Here is a 14,961-nt window from a genome sequence, read left to right on the forward strand (position 1 = left end):
GTTGAGCTGCGGCAAGAAGCAACTGTGCTAGAACGAAGATAATAATTAACATGAATGAAGAATTTGCCTGCTGTATTATTTTATCTGGGGCAATGAAATGATGCTATATAATATAATTAAGGCTTTAAATAAGTATTGCATCTTGTATCATTTTGAATTCTGTAATTTGAACTGTTATCTTAATCGATTTGGTTTCAAAGCAATGTGTTGCCTATATACAAATTGCATTAAGTTTTATTTATTGGACCAGTTGCAACTTTTGTTGTCACACCGAGCTGGCTTAAATTTGTTGATGCCCACATGAAAATTATAATTTAATTTATCCAATACCTTTACCTTGGCTGGCATGTGCCTGTAATATCCTAGGTGATTTGCGCACCAGAGATAAAATCATGCAACATTGACTTGTTTGTGGTTTTCTGAGTTTCCAGACAATGTTTCACAGCACTTGTACCGAGATAATGTTATGAAACAATAGACGAGTTTTGAACAAGACCGAGAATTCTTTAATGAAATAAGTTGAAGTAGAAAACGGCTAAGCAAAGATTGCAGAAAGTAAAAGCTTGAAAGCACAAAGATTATCGAGGTTTGGAGAAACTGTCTCTTATATCCTCACTGAGGTCGATCCCATCACTATGATCAAGCTGAATGCAACAACAGTTTGTACAAGACTTTCTAGGAAAGGAAAATCTCAACCCCCTCAGTTGTACTCTCTATTTTCTCTCTTGATCAAAATGATTCTATGAAATGTCACACCTCTGTCATTTCACAAGGATATATTAGCTTATATACTACCCCATTAGGAAGTAGTAACAAGCTAGTTATAACAAAAATATCCAATTAACTTGACCAACAAGCTGATCAGACCTAACTAATTATCTAACTCAGAAGATCCACTGGAACAAGCTGATAATATACAAATTGAAAACAAGAAACAATTGTAGACAACCTCAGGTAATGAAAATGCCACTAATGGAATATCAACTAGGCAAGTCCTTTTTCCAATTTGAGCTCATCACAAGTTGTCACAATTCATCCTGAAACTACTATTTGTTACATTAATCAATAGCTACTATGCCTTTTGAGGAATTTGCACTGTAGTGGTATAATTTACTCTTCACATTAATTAATCAAGCAACAAAGAAACTTTTTTTTTTTTTATCATATAGTACATATACAACTTCACAGTTATTAAATGAAGCAACTACTCTTAGGAATACCTAATGATAAAAAAGCCGTGTAAAATACTTCATTAGGAATATGTTGTGTGAATTCATTAGGCATATACTATTGATTAATCAGTAACTTCAAAAAAAAGTTTCTTTGTGAAGTTGTATATATACTATATGATTAATCATTAACTTCAACATATATACTACTGATTAATCATCAAGCCGTGTAAAATACCTAGTTCACAGTTATCATATAGTATTATGTTGTGTGAATTAAAGCCGTGTAAAATACCTAATGAATTAATCAATAGAATAAAGCAACATAGAGTAGTTAATTCCAAGTATCAGGCAAACCAGGAAGACACCAATGGCTACAATCAGCTGAGAGATCAGGGTAAGCTCTCTGCTGGGAACTCAATTCACCACTGTAAATGGAAGGGTGTCCATCTTTCCTCATTTCTGATAACATTGTGATGTCAAGAAGTTATGCAGGATCGTGCATTTCTCGAATCACCATATCAACTACTCTCATTTGTTGATCAGTGTATGTTTCTCCTCCTCCAAAGTCTGTTGTTGTGCCACTGATTGGTGCTGTTTCACCATAGCAATTCTTTGTTGTCATTACACTTGTTTCTCTACCAACAGCTGAATTCCATTCATTTTCGCTACATATAAATATCAGCGTTCTTTGTACCAAAAAAAAAAAAAAAATATCAGCGTTCAGTGCAACCAAATCTTAGTATAACTTTTGTTTGAAAAACATACACACTAGCTTAACCAAATATTAATGTAATTAAGTCATTTTACATTATTACTGTCAAATTTGAAAAACACTAATTGCTGTTTTAGTTATTAGGCCCTGTTTGAATAAACAGTTTAATCATGCCCTTATAGCCCAAGTACTTATCATATGTGCTTATGTATAAGTTATTTCTATAGCAAAATACAAAAAAAAAAAAAAAAAAGGAAACTGTTTTCATATAACCTATAAACTTTTTCAATCATAAGCTAACCTGAAAAGCTCATGCAAATAAGCTGTGAAAACAACTTATGGGCATGTCATAAGTTGTTTTCATAAGCTCTCCCAACATTCTCATGAGTGTTTATCCCAGTAAATAAATGAATCCAAACGCCCTTATTACATATCAATGCTTGTATTCTAAAAAAGCTAAAGAAGCTATTTTTAGCTAAGGTCAGTGCCTCAGTGAGTTAATGCCACAAGTAAAGAAGCAAGTGTTTTCTTTATACTCAATTGGGATGAATCTTTCATTCAGTATTATATAATTGAACATCTTCATGTGTGACGTTGCCACCTTGGCTCATTAGATTAAGACATAGTTTTGATAATTATATTTTTTTTGGTAAGAATCTCGTATTGATGCTAGTAAAAAATGTAACTTAATTGCCTAGAAATTTATTCAGCATACTTCTTTTCTAACCAATTTATTTACTATACTTGTTTATACTAAAAAATCATTAAAAAATATTTTCCCTAGCTAGGCTGACATATTTTCTTGTAAGCTTTGCATATTGAAGTGCGGATTCATAATTCTGTGACAAGATGGCACCAACAAACAAGCCAACAAATTTCAACCTCAGAAATAGAATAATCAAATTGCAACAAGATATGGGCATACTTGCCAAAGATAGTCAAAAGAAAGGTCCCACTACCAGATCTAGAAGCAACTCATCCGATGAATGCAAATGGAAAAAAATATGAAAATTTAAAGGGAAAAGGTTAATTTGGCATCTTGCCTCAAGTGTCTGATTAAATTATAACTTGTTAGATTTAACCATTTTTAAATGACTAAATATTGACTGCCCTATTTTCAGGTTATTAATAATCAATAATAGCTTAGTCAAAAAAAATAAAATTATAGCTTTTCTTAATGACATTTATTTTAGAACAGAGAGAGTATATAAAAGATCATAATTGGCACAAAATAGAGAGACATAGAAGAGTCCTTACTCGTAATGTGTGGGAGAAATTACCTGAAATAACACATGGGTTCTACTTCAGTCAATATTGGCATCCACCCTATTAGCCCATGTTTTCATACCTCTTTCCAAAGCTACCAATCGATCCATATCAGGGTAAAAATTCCCTCCTAATTCTACATAATCCCATCTGCACTCAATTAATCAACAAATCAGCCCAAAAAATTAATTTTTTTTCAAAACTCAATTATTTAAGTACAAATTCAAAATGTCATTCTCTTACCGTGTTTTCTTGAATAAGCTTAAAAAAGAGAAGATACTATACTTGCCTACCCTTGAAGTGATCCTTGATGACTCCACCAATGTCCTGTGTTGAACACCAACACATCAACATTCTTCCATGTGTCACCATTCTTATCTGCCTCATCAAGCCTTAAATTTTTTTTTCCCTTGGACCACATCCACATCTACTAAATAAGGAGTTCTATGAAATGAAATGTTCACACCATAGTCCTGCATATATCATATCATATCCAATTTTAACATCACTAAAATGTTTTTCTTGTTTGCATAGTCAACATTCTACAGGATAAATAATAGAAATGATGTATGCAGTATGTAACTAAGTATCGAAATTCAAGAAAATATTTTTGGTCCCCTCATATGCAAACCATTTAATTGGATCTATCTAATGATTCAATTGACACCGTCTTACAAAAACTTTTTCAACTTCTTTGTCTTATACCAAAAATATATGACCCTACCTCTATGTGAATTTAATCTAATGATTCAATTGACACCGACTATTTTATTGCTGGAAATTTGCAAGTTATTAGCTCTTATCTACCTCTTCCTTTTGAACCAAAATCTAAATCTTACCAAAAAAAACTTGGGTGGTGGCATTATGGTTTAAATCTTACTAGCAATAGAAACAGTGTGAAATGCCAAATGGGGTATTGGTATTTGGTAGTTATCAACAAAGTATTTTATTTTATCTATACCTATGAAGCACCTACGTAAACACGCTCACACGGACACGACACCCATACATGACAATGGCAATAATTTAAGAAAATGGTATAATTAAATGTAATCACAGGTGTTAGTATCAGAGACACTAGCACTGGTAAGACACGCAACTGCAATCAAGGCCGCATCAGATACATTTGACCGCAATTCTTCCAAATATATCAATGATCAAAGCCACAATTTAAAACTTTTTGTTAGCAATCTACTTAAAGCTCAGGAATTTTTTCTATACTCACCAAGAATGTGAAAGTGGAGAGAGGATCTCCCCTAACCAATTCTGTCTCCACACGAGGTGCTGCAGCAGATATCATATAAATCAAAGACTGCCATTGGTTCCTTCCTAACGAATCACCAACAAACATCACATTTTTTCCTTTCATCTTCATCAGAAACTCAACTCCGTTGAACCTACAGATTACACAAACACCACAAAATAAACATCATTCAAATTATAATAAGCAACCACACATAAGTGCCTCAGATGACCTTGATATTCTTTGAAAGCTAAAAATTTAGACTATTTGGATAAACCTCTTAAAAAACGCTGTAGCATAAAAGCTTATCATATAAGTGCTCATGTATAAGCTATTTTTATGATAAAAATAACATCAAGTTAAACTATTTTCGTGTAACCTATAGGCTTTTCCCTAAGATATCTTAGAGAGCTTGAAAATAGCTTTCGAACATGTCTCACTAAAAGCGTGTACAACACCAACACGGCCCATGTTGTTACACTCAACTATTCTATTTTCTCAAATTACTACTAGGGTCAATAAGTCCAGGTCGTGTTCAGTGTCTATGTCCAAAGTCTAAAGTGTTTATGTCAGCAGTCAGCAGATAAGCCTCAATAATCCAATCCAAATGGACCTTAAACTTCAATCAAAGTTTTCAATTTTTCCACTAAATAGTTGAACCCAATAGAGCATATTGAATAAAAACTTCACTCACATGAGAGAAACAAAAAAACAAGCTACAAAAAGAAACATTTTTCCCATAATCTATATGAAGGTTATGAATCAAACATTTACAATACCTGAATGAGAATTTGGTTCTTCTTTATCTTCAGAAACACGAACTGAAACATCAACAAATCCACTTGGTTTACCAGATTTCTTCTTCCTTAACTGATAGCTTCCAACTTCTTCACTCCCTTGCCTTAAACCCTCATCATTCAGCAACCCTTTAGCAAGAAACTCTTTGAGAAGAACAGTAGCTGATCCATGAAGTTTCTCTGTAAAGAAAAAAGGGTCTCTGCTATAAACTTCAACATTCAATGCAAGATCATGAAAATTTGGATCAGAGTTATCAACTTGAATGGAAAACTTTGTTCTCCAAAGAGGGTTTGTGTTGGTTGAAGCATCAACTTTGGTTATGTATTTGTTGGTTGGATCAACCCAACCAATAGCATACCATTGACGTTTCCATAGTGAATGTGATGCTCTTACTCCTCGAGCTGATATTAAGCATATTTCAACCCATATTTTCACCATAGAGAGTATAGAAAACAATGGTTTTGATAGAATGTTTAAAGGTAAATGTTGTGTTTGTGTTAATGCAAAAAGTGATAAAGTGTAATGGTTTTGCAGTATTTCAATGACCACTTTACACATGTGAGAAAATATGGTTTTAGTCCTACAAACATGTCTCTTTTGATTTTAGTCCCTCTAGATAAATTTTATAGTTTTTATTCTCTTCAAAAATATTTTGGTTTTAGTCCTAGGGATTATTTTCAAAAATTAAATATTTTTGCAGGGATCTTTTTAAGAAACAAAATATTTTGCAGGAACCAAAAACTATAAAATAGGTTCAATCATCATGTGTCACGTATGTAAATCATCACAAAAATGGGGTCAGGGATTATTTTAAAAAACAAAAAATTTTGCAGGGACCAAAAACTATAAAAAAAATTACAGGAACTAAAACCAAAACGAGACATATTTGCAGGGACTAAAACCATATTTTAGCCAATTCTTTATAAGGGGTGGGTACCTTTTGACTTTTGTCAACATCATGTGTGTGTTTGATTAAGCTTTGGATAGAATTGATTCTCTCATAATTGATTATAACATAATTGATTTGAGAGAATTGATTTATGTTTGGATACAATAATGTAGATTTGATTAAACAAACTAAATTGACATAGTTAAATGTGTATGTTGATCAATAATAAATTTAGATGTATTATTTAATTTAATAAATAATTTTTATATATTAATTTAAAAAATAATAAATATGATCATTAAACCACTAGTTAAATAATGGCCAGAAAAAAAAATCACAAGAAAATTAGCGTTCATACTACTGGACTATACGACTCGTTTTATTCAACACGGTTGCCCAACAAAAATTATAGACACATCAAAAATTCATGTTGGGCAATACATAATTTGTGAAAGGCAAAAGAAGGAAATAAGAATTGATGAAGGGTAATGTTGGAAAGTAATGAGCTCTAATAACCAAAGTATAAAATTAAATGTAGAATTGATTCTACCAAACTCAAAAGTTAGGATTTCTAGCTTCAAAGAAAATTGCTTTTGGACAAGAGAATTGTTTTTGAAAAGCCAAAACAAACATGTGTGAAATTACTTTTTTTCACTTTTGAAGATGTAGAAGTGCTTCTAGACTAACAAGAAGCTAAACCAAACAAGCACGGGTACCCTTTGGCTTTTGATGATGTGTTTATTATTATCCACAACATTTAGAACACAAGCAAGAGAAACACAATACAACCAATATCAATTACTGTGTTCTTTCCAAAATAGTCTAGGCAAAAATCAGGCTGAGAACATGAAATCTTCATCACAACATATTATTACTCATGTAAAGTTCACAAAACTATTGAGCATGAAAATGTCCAACCAACACAAAATGTTGCCTTAGATTTGTCATATCTACAACCTCCTATGCACAACAGAGAGTCCAAATTCTGAATTCCATCTTGTTCCATATGATGTATGTCACAAGATGGTAAAGACCCAACAATAGTATCATTCATCAACATTTGATAAGCACTTTATCAATATACTCATCAATATCATCATATACTCTAGTGTTGCATCTATAGATAAAAACGAGTGAAAGAAGAAATATGTTTCAAACAATCTTAAAAATTCTATTTCGTCCCTCATAATGTGCTGTTGATTAGTCTCTTTGTCAAAATTTGATCAAATTTTGACATTTTAGTAGATGGCATGTCCGATGAAAGTTGGCGCCTTCTTAATAGCTAAAGAATAATAATAATAACTAGGGGGTATATATAACATTTGATGTTTTTTGCTACTTTGTATTTTGATCATAGTTTAGGAATTCACCATTTCATTAATCATTATAGTTTCGTTTTGGTACTTTGTATTTTATATTTGGTATATTATAAAAAGGAATGTTAACTAGTGCCCTTAGCAAGACCTTATTATGAATTAGCCAATGTTAAAGATACTCTTGAAGTTGACAATCAGTGACGGAATCAGGATTTTTGATTATTGGGGGCATCATATATAAAAATTTGTAGCATTAATAATTGTCCTCTAGAATTTTTCATATTATTGAAACTTTGAATGGTTTTCTCATTTTCAATATCAATAAAAGTATATTTCTTTATATAAATAATCGAACAATCATTTAACCGATCATCTCACATTCGATTATGTATCCGGTTCTTGATAATATTCATATTATCAATAAAGAATTTGAGATATATGATGATATATGTGAGCCAAGAGAGAAATGATTTTTAATAAATGTGGGTCAAGATGTTAAAATATCAATTATTGATATATTATACTACTAAAAAAAAGTTTTTGAAAATTTTGTGTAGCACAAGCCCACACATACACAAACATACATCCCCCTGTTGACAATGTTTATGTTATCCGTCTGAAATTGTCAATAATAAAATAACTCTTGATTTCCATATTTATTCTATGTACACGAAATATTTGTCCAAAGTTTGACTCTGGAGTGTAGTAGAAAGGCAGAGTTTCGTTGATAGACTATTAGTTTTTATGGTTCAGTTACCTGACTCATGCTTATTGGCCAGAGACCAGAAGTACTATTTCCTCAAGCTATTAAAATTTCATTTCATACCAAAATTTAGAAATGCCACTTGAAAGTTGTCAAATATTGAAATAACTACTGCTTTTGAACAGATATATTTGAGACGTGTTTGACTTATGTAGAAGTGCATTTGTTTAAGCTTTTTTCTTGAAAATCTACCAATTTAAAAAATAAAAAAAAAAATTACTTTTTGAAGTTTATTGAATGTTTAATTGCTGATTATGTTTAGTAATTATTTCGAGTAGTTTATAGAGAAAAGCTATAATTGTAACTATTTAAAATAAGAAGTGTTTTTTTCTCTTCTAATAATTGTAGTCAAATGAAAATTAGGTTTTGATTCACATAAAATCTCTGAAAATTAAATCATTTTTGTTATACAAGTCATTTTTGTTATCCATAAGTATGGATAGTATGATACACATTCCCGTCTTATTGGATAAATATGATATTCGTGTCAGCCCTATATCTTTGTAATTATTCAATATATGGATAACCCGTGAGTATTAAGGTATCCACGAGTATTCACGAATATCCATGAATTTTTGAAAAACTTCAACTTTTAAACATCCCTACATAATCTATTCAAATTTCATAAATCATATCTAATCCATACAAAATTCATGATTCTTATATAACCCATACAAATTTTTGAAGTAAAAGAAAAGTATAAAAACATCCAAATAAACGTCTAAATTTCATATGCATTCCTCATACCTGATAATAATCTTAATAGTAATAATATATCTTAGGTTTATTCTTAACCTTCAAAATCGTGGCTTCCATGAGTAGGAAATGGTCAAGTTGTCTTGCTCTTTCTCAAGTCCAATCATCTCCCTACTTCTTCATTTTCTCGTTCCTTTCTCTTGAGTGTTGGTTTTGTGAACTTTGACGGACAGGTGAGATTATGAGAAATTTTGAGTTAGAGTTGAAAAATTCAGTGATAGGAGAAAGAAAGGCCTTTACTTGGAGGTGAATTTGGTGTGAGAAAATTTGTAATATCATCTATGGGAAGGTTATTCAATTCACGAGGAACTTTCATGATTAAATGAGGTAAAAGAGAGAAATACATATTTGTTTAGACGAAAAGCTAATCGAGGTAAAGGAACCTCTCTATTTTTATATATTTTTCCATAAAAATGAAGTGATATTTATGTTTATAATTGCTTCGTATCTGCATACGTGTTCAAGAATCGTAGTTGCCAAGATGAGTAAATGCTTACGTATGTAAAGTCATATTCTTGAGAATAATGAGTTACATATGTTGATGATATATTTGAGATATTGCATACGATTAGAAATGTTTATGCATATACGGGGAATCCTATGATCATGCATTTCGTAGTCACATGGTCACCAGAGATGAGTCACGGGGTGCACACCGGAGAGGTGGCACGGGGTCTGTATTCCAAAATGGAACCACCTTATCCAATGTGGATCATTGAGTTTGATAGATGAGTAAGATACCCATCTCCTTAGTGGCGATGTCACAACTATCTACGGAGCGATATTAATTCGGAATCACGTGCATCAACATATAAACATTGCATTAGGAATCGATTCTTAATGAGTTTTATTATGAGCACTATTTTCATACTTGTTTTTGTACGTGAGTTAGAATGAGATCTCTAATTCACGTATAATGTTTATTTCATTTATGCATCTTGCTCTGCTTTTGTATATCTGTTATTTTTGAATTGGTGACCCGTTCAATTGATGTATGGGTTATATGCCATTAGATTATGATGATTTCGAAGGAATCCGAGATACAACAATGAAAGATGATGACTTCACCTTCACGGATGAGTGAATTATTTCACCTTGGGGGTTTAACTCAACCTCAAGATGGGTCACATTTATGGGTAACGTACTCGAGACCACTCACGTAGTTGGTAAGAAGAAAGACTTCAGGATGATGTTAGTGGTGGGTCCAGTACCCAACTTTATGTATTATAAAGTTAAACATCGGCTTAGGAGTCCTTTTAATTTTGGGCAACACTTTTGTCTTTTGATATAAAATTCTCCTTGTGCGTAGAGATGTAACTGTGTCTTGTAAATTATTTAGTTGTCATGCAAATCTCTGTATAACTCAGACCTTCATTTTCAAAATGAACCTTTAATATATTTTGTGAATAAAAATTATCACTAATGTTTAAAAAGGTTTTCCAATTTTTTTAGTTGATATGACTTTAGTGTTAAAATTTGAGGTGTTGCATCAATTTCACAAAGAAATCCTAAATATTGTCAAATGTCAAAATTAGAAACTGTACTGTCCTTGCAAGAGAAAAAATTGCCTTCAACATTAGAGACTAAATGTAGGTATTAAACCTTTTGCTTTCTGCTAAATTGAAAGTCAATTAGTTCTGTTTACGGTGGGAGACCTCTTTAGATCTCCTATCGTAGAAGACTTGATTTTTTTTTTTTTTATTGTTTGTAAAATGGATGGCAACCATTAGATGTATTTAATATTTTTTGAAGATCATAGTATTATCATACCCTCATAACACTAGATTTTTTAGACCATATTATAATCCTTCTCTCTCCCTCCATGTCCGCTTACTTGTCCACCAACAACAGCAACCTCTCAAATATGTGTTCTTATTAATCTTCAATTATTGTTCTTTTTAATCTTCTGGAAACGATTGTGCAACTATACCGACCTGCGGTGCCTCAACGTGGAAGTACCGTTTATCATTTGATGTTATTCAAACTTTTGAATGATTGTTCAAACTTGACTAATTGAAATGGCAGAAAATTCCAAAAATTTGAAATTCCATGAAATTCCAGAAGTATGTTTATCATTAACGGTACTTGCCTCAACCGTCCACCATCATAGATGTTGTTCAAACTTGTTTAATTCCAGAAAATTGAAAAATTATATAGCTCACCCATAAACCTTCACAATAGTAAATTATTCATTTGTATGATTTGAATCACGATTATTACGATGAAGATGGCTGTTTGAACATATCTTGTTAAACCTGATTTTCTTCAGATCTGGAATATTCATCCAATTATTTTGTTTTGTGTAATTTATCCGTCCATCCTTCTTTGTTGAAGAAAAAAGTACAGTGGTGAGTGGTTGAAAGTTGAAACAGGTTGTTGGGAGTAAAGGAAGAAGATGACGAAGAAATGTTTTAAGTGATGGGTAGTGGAGAAAGTGTGAAAAAAATTCTAGTGTGGAGGGATTACAGTAAGATCAATGTTCTTCATCAATCTAATGGTGACAAATGTCATTTTTGTGATAAAAAAAATAAAAAAAATCAATCTTCTCCTACCGGAAACGGCGCCCTGTTTAAAATGTGATCATGTTTTTACACACTCCACCATGACAGCCTCCGTATGTGAGTTCTGTAGATTTCTATTTGTTTTGAACATCTATGTATGCTTTTTTATGCTTCTATTTGTTTTGAACAGCTATGTATCTTGGTCACTTATTGATCTATGGAATTTAATTTGGCTTTTTCAAAAAATCTTTAGGTGTATGTTAAATGGGCTAACCTGCTTTGTATGATAAGGGTGCTTTTTGTAATGACTATTCATCCACCTCAATGTCTCAATTTTCGGTAAACGCTTTTTGTTCATCAAATTATATTGATGTGGTTGGATATGAATTGGTGTCATATTAACATGTATCTTTCATATTTGTAAGCTGTAGAAAAGAGGAATTCATTTATTGGTAAGAGCTCATATATCTTTCATGGTATCTGCAGTACATTCGAACAATTGAACATGTTTAGTACAAATTTTATTGCAGGAGCAATTGAATCAATAGTTTTAACATATACATTCAACAATATAAGTGCAGATTTAACCCATGTTGAAAAAATTTTGTTCTTTGCAGATTTAGTTATAACATATTCATATGAATTAAGTATTTTAAGTGAAAGTTTTCTTCTTTTTTGGACTGATTGTATAGAAAAGGAATGCTTTAAAGAAAGAAAATGATCAAGAAGAGATGAAAGGTTTAAAACAGGAATCTTTTTAATGGAATGGAAAAACCCACCACAAATGCAGTTGGACAGCAATGCTTCAAAGCAAGGCGTCATCCATTATTTATGGAGATTGTTTATATAGAGATATGTCTCCGGAAGTTGAAAAGTGTTTTTTACTTTATGTTAGGCTGCATTTGCATTCCTTTCTAACTGTAAAATGCTTAATTTAATTAAAAAAAGAAAAAAACAAATAGCTTTAAGTCTTACTTATACAAGAGTAGTTTAAGCCTGACCGAATCATCTACACGGTAGATCCTGTGACAACCCATTATATAAACATGACGTTAGTCAATTTACCCCCTCCGTCAAAAAATTTCTGTTAGTAAACATGACGTTTTGCAAATATTCCCCTGAAGTTTTGCACTTATGTGCAAAATGCCCCCAAACTTAAAAATTTATATTATTTTATTCTTAAAAACAAACAATTAATAGTTAAATATTAAAGCTAACTATTAATTTTGAAGTTTGGGAAAACTAAATACATATATACATCAAAATAGGGAAAAATGTGTATTTTTAAAGTGACAATAATGGTTATTTCTAATAGACAAATTATTATTTTTAGAGGTTTATAAACAAATTAATAATCAGATTTAAATTTATATTTTTTCCTTCACCATCTTAGTCTTTTAACTCCTCCAACTCCTTCAACAATTTGCTCAAACCATTTAAACTACACAACCCTCAATATTAATCCACAAATCATCTCATTATTGTCACTTTAAAAAATACATATTTTCCCCCATTTTGGAGCATATTTTGATGTATATATGTATTTAGTTTTCCCAAACTCCAAACTTAATAGTTAGTTTTAATATTTAACTATTAATTGTTTGTTTTTAAGAAAAAAATAATATAAATTTTTAAGTTTGGGGGGCATTTTGCACATAAGTGCAAAACTTCAGGGGGTATTTGCAAAACGTCATGTTCACTAACAGAAAAATTTGACGGAGGGGGTAAATTGACTAACGTTGTGAAATTTCAGGGGCGTAATTGAAGTTTTGTTAATTTCAAGGGGTAATTGATGAAACTTATAATTTCATGGGGGAAATTGACTATTTACTCATTATTGATTCTTTAACATTTTTTTTTCTTTTTTTCAAAATAATTATCACTTTACAATATCAATGCAACATTTATTACTACCTCCGATCCTATTTACAAGAGACAATTTACTTTTTAGATACATTGAATAATTTATGTATTTGGTTTAGGTTCTTGACGAGATACATACATTATTCAATGTATCTAAAAAGTCAACTGTCTCTTGTAAATAGGACCGGAGGGAGTATTTTTTTTCACTATTATACCCTTATTTATTGAATTTTATTCAATTTAACTACTCCACTAACTACAATTAATAAAGGTCTTTTAGTAAATGCTATTAATTTTATCATTGAAATCAACATAATTAATCATTTTCTTAATAACCTTAAATAAACCTTAAACGACTAATATTGTGAGATTAAGAAAGTAAAACTATCACCTATGTAAAGCTATCATCTACTAGCTTGTTTGGATGTGCGGTGGAAGCAGCTTTCTCGCATCCCAAGGCAAAAATTGCCGTGATTTGGAAAAGCTACTATATGTAACTTCAGTATAAATGTGGTTTCTACCGTGATTTTGTCTTGATGTGGAAATTGTACCGTAGAGCCAAACACAAACTAAGAGAATTGGAGTACAAATTTCTATCCTGTACAACGTCATAATCACAGCTGCAGAAAATTTTTCGAGTACCGTGCCACAGTATTTGACGACCCACTACTCTGATTATCTCATTGCCAAGTTAAACCTAATCAATAGCCAAACTAAATGGGCCACCCCTTATAAAAATTTCTAAGCAATTAAAATAATCAACTTAATCCCACAGCAAACCATTAGGGATGAACAGTTCTCCCCCAATAGGACTAAAGACATGTGTTTGGATTTTGATATTAATCCTCATTTCTTTGAAGTTTGTATATGTTTTTGCACAGACTTTATTGAAATATGTTAACTAAGTTGTTACACTTGGAAGCTTGGATTTGGATGCTTTTCTTGATTGTCATGCCTTTTTTTTTTGCTTTTTGCTCAGATAGTGAAACATCTTATATCCTGAATTACAAACCAAATGGTTTGCTAAGAGGGAACAGTTTGAAGTGTGGCCATCATATGTTAAAAGGGAACTTTGGAGACCTTTAGTTTTCGAAATTAATGCATGTACAATTATAGAAATGTGGTGTCGACCTCTTCAAAAAAAGAAATTTGGTGTTGATAATTTGGAGGTCTCTAATCTACTCGATGATTTTGAAGTAGTTCTTCAATTAAAATAAGTTATAACCAAGTCTCTAAACTTATTACTTCTTAGATAAACTGATAATATTAATTAGAATTTTGTTTAGATTAGATATTTGTTATTATTTTTCCAAACAAAATTCTAATTAATATTATCAGTTTACTTGAGAAGTATAAAGATAGATAATTTAGTAAATATTATATACAAATTAATTATACTATTGATATTTTTTTAAAGAGAATTATACTATTGATTTTTTTTTAAGAGATGTGAAAGGTACAAAAGGGGCTTTTGTATATGGGGACAGAGGGGGTAATAGCTCATAACTAGGTAATGGGACTTCGTAGAAGACTCCCTATACCTAGCGGGGAGTTGCAATAAGTGTTATCTTGTCACAGCGTGTAATTGGAACTATTATTTCAAACATTCAACAACACTCTCTCAAAAAAAATCCAGATTTAAGATTAAGAACTAAAATTGTCCATTAACAGCAATAGAGTCG

The 14,961-nt window shown here is 31.4% G+C and overlaps 1 protein-coding gene across 1 annotated transcript; it reads right to left on the reverse strand.

Annotated features, from left to right (window-relative positions):
- Positions 1 to 3,559: 3,559 nt before the first annotated feature.
- On the reverse strand, positions 3,560 to 5,705 carry LOC11416514 (uncharacterized). The gene is made up of 3 exons (XM_039834057.1): positions 5,173 to 5,705; positions 4,376 to 4,547; positions 3,560 to 3,623 (listed from the first exon to the last, which is right to left on the reverse strand). The coding sequence occupies exons 1-2, from the start codon at positions 5,627 to 5,629 to the stop codon at positions 4,525 to 4,527; spliced, it is 480 nt and encodes a 159-aa protein (XP_039689991.1). The 5' UTR covers positions 5,630 to 5,705; the 3' UTR covers positions 3,560 to 3,623; positions 4,376 to 4,524.
- Positions 5,706 to 14,961: the final 9,256 nt, after the last annotated feature.

Source organism: Medicago truncatula, chromosome 5 (assembly GCF_003473485.1).
Source record: "Medicago truncatula cultivar Jemalong A17 chromosome 5, MtrunA17r5.0-ANR, whole genome shotgun sequence".
In the NCBI taxonomy this organism is placed as follows: Eukaryota; Viridiplantae; Streptophyta; class Magnoliopsida; order Fabales; family Fabaceae; genus Medicago; species Medicago truncatula.

Coding starts and splice junctions, on each gene's coding strand:
- LOC11416514 (XM_039834057.1), bottom strand. CDS start 5,629: ATGGTGAAAATATGGGTTGAAATATGCTTAATATCAGCTCGAGGAGTA. Junction 4,548..5,172: donor AGAACCAAATTCTCATTCAG/GTATTGTAAATG, acceptor TGTAATCTGTAG/GTTCAACGGAGTTGAGTTTC.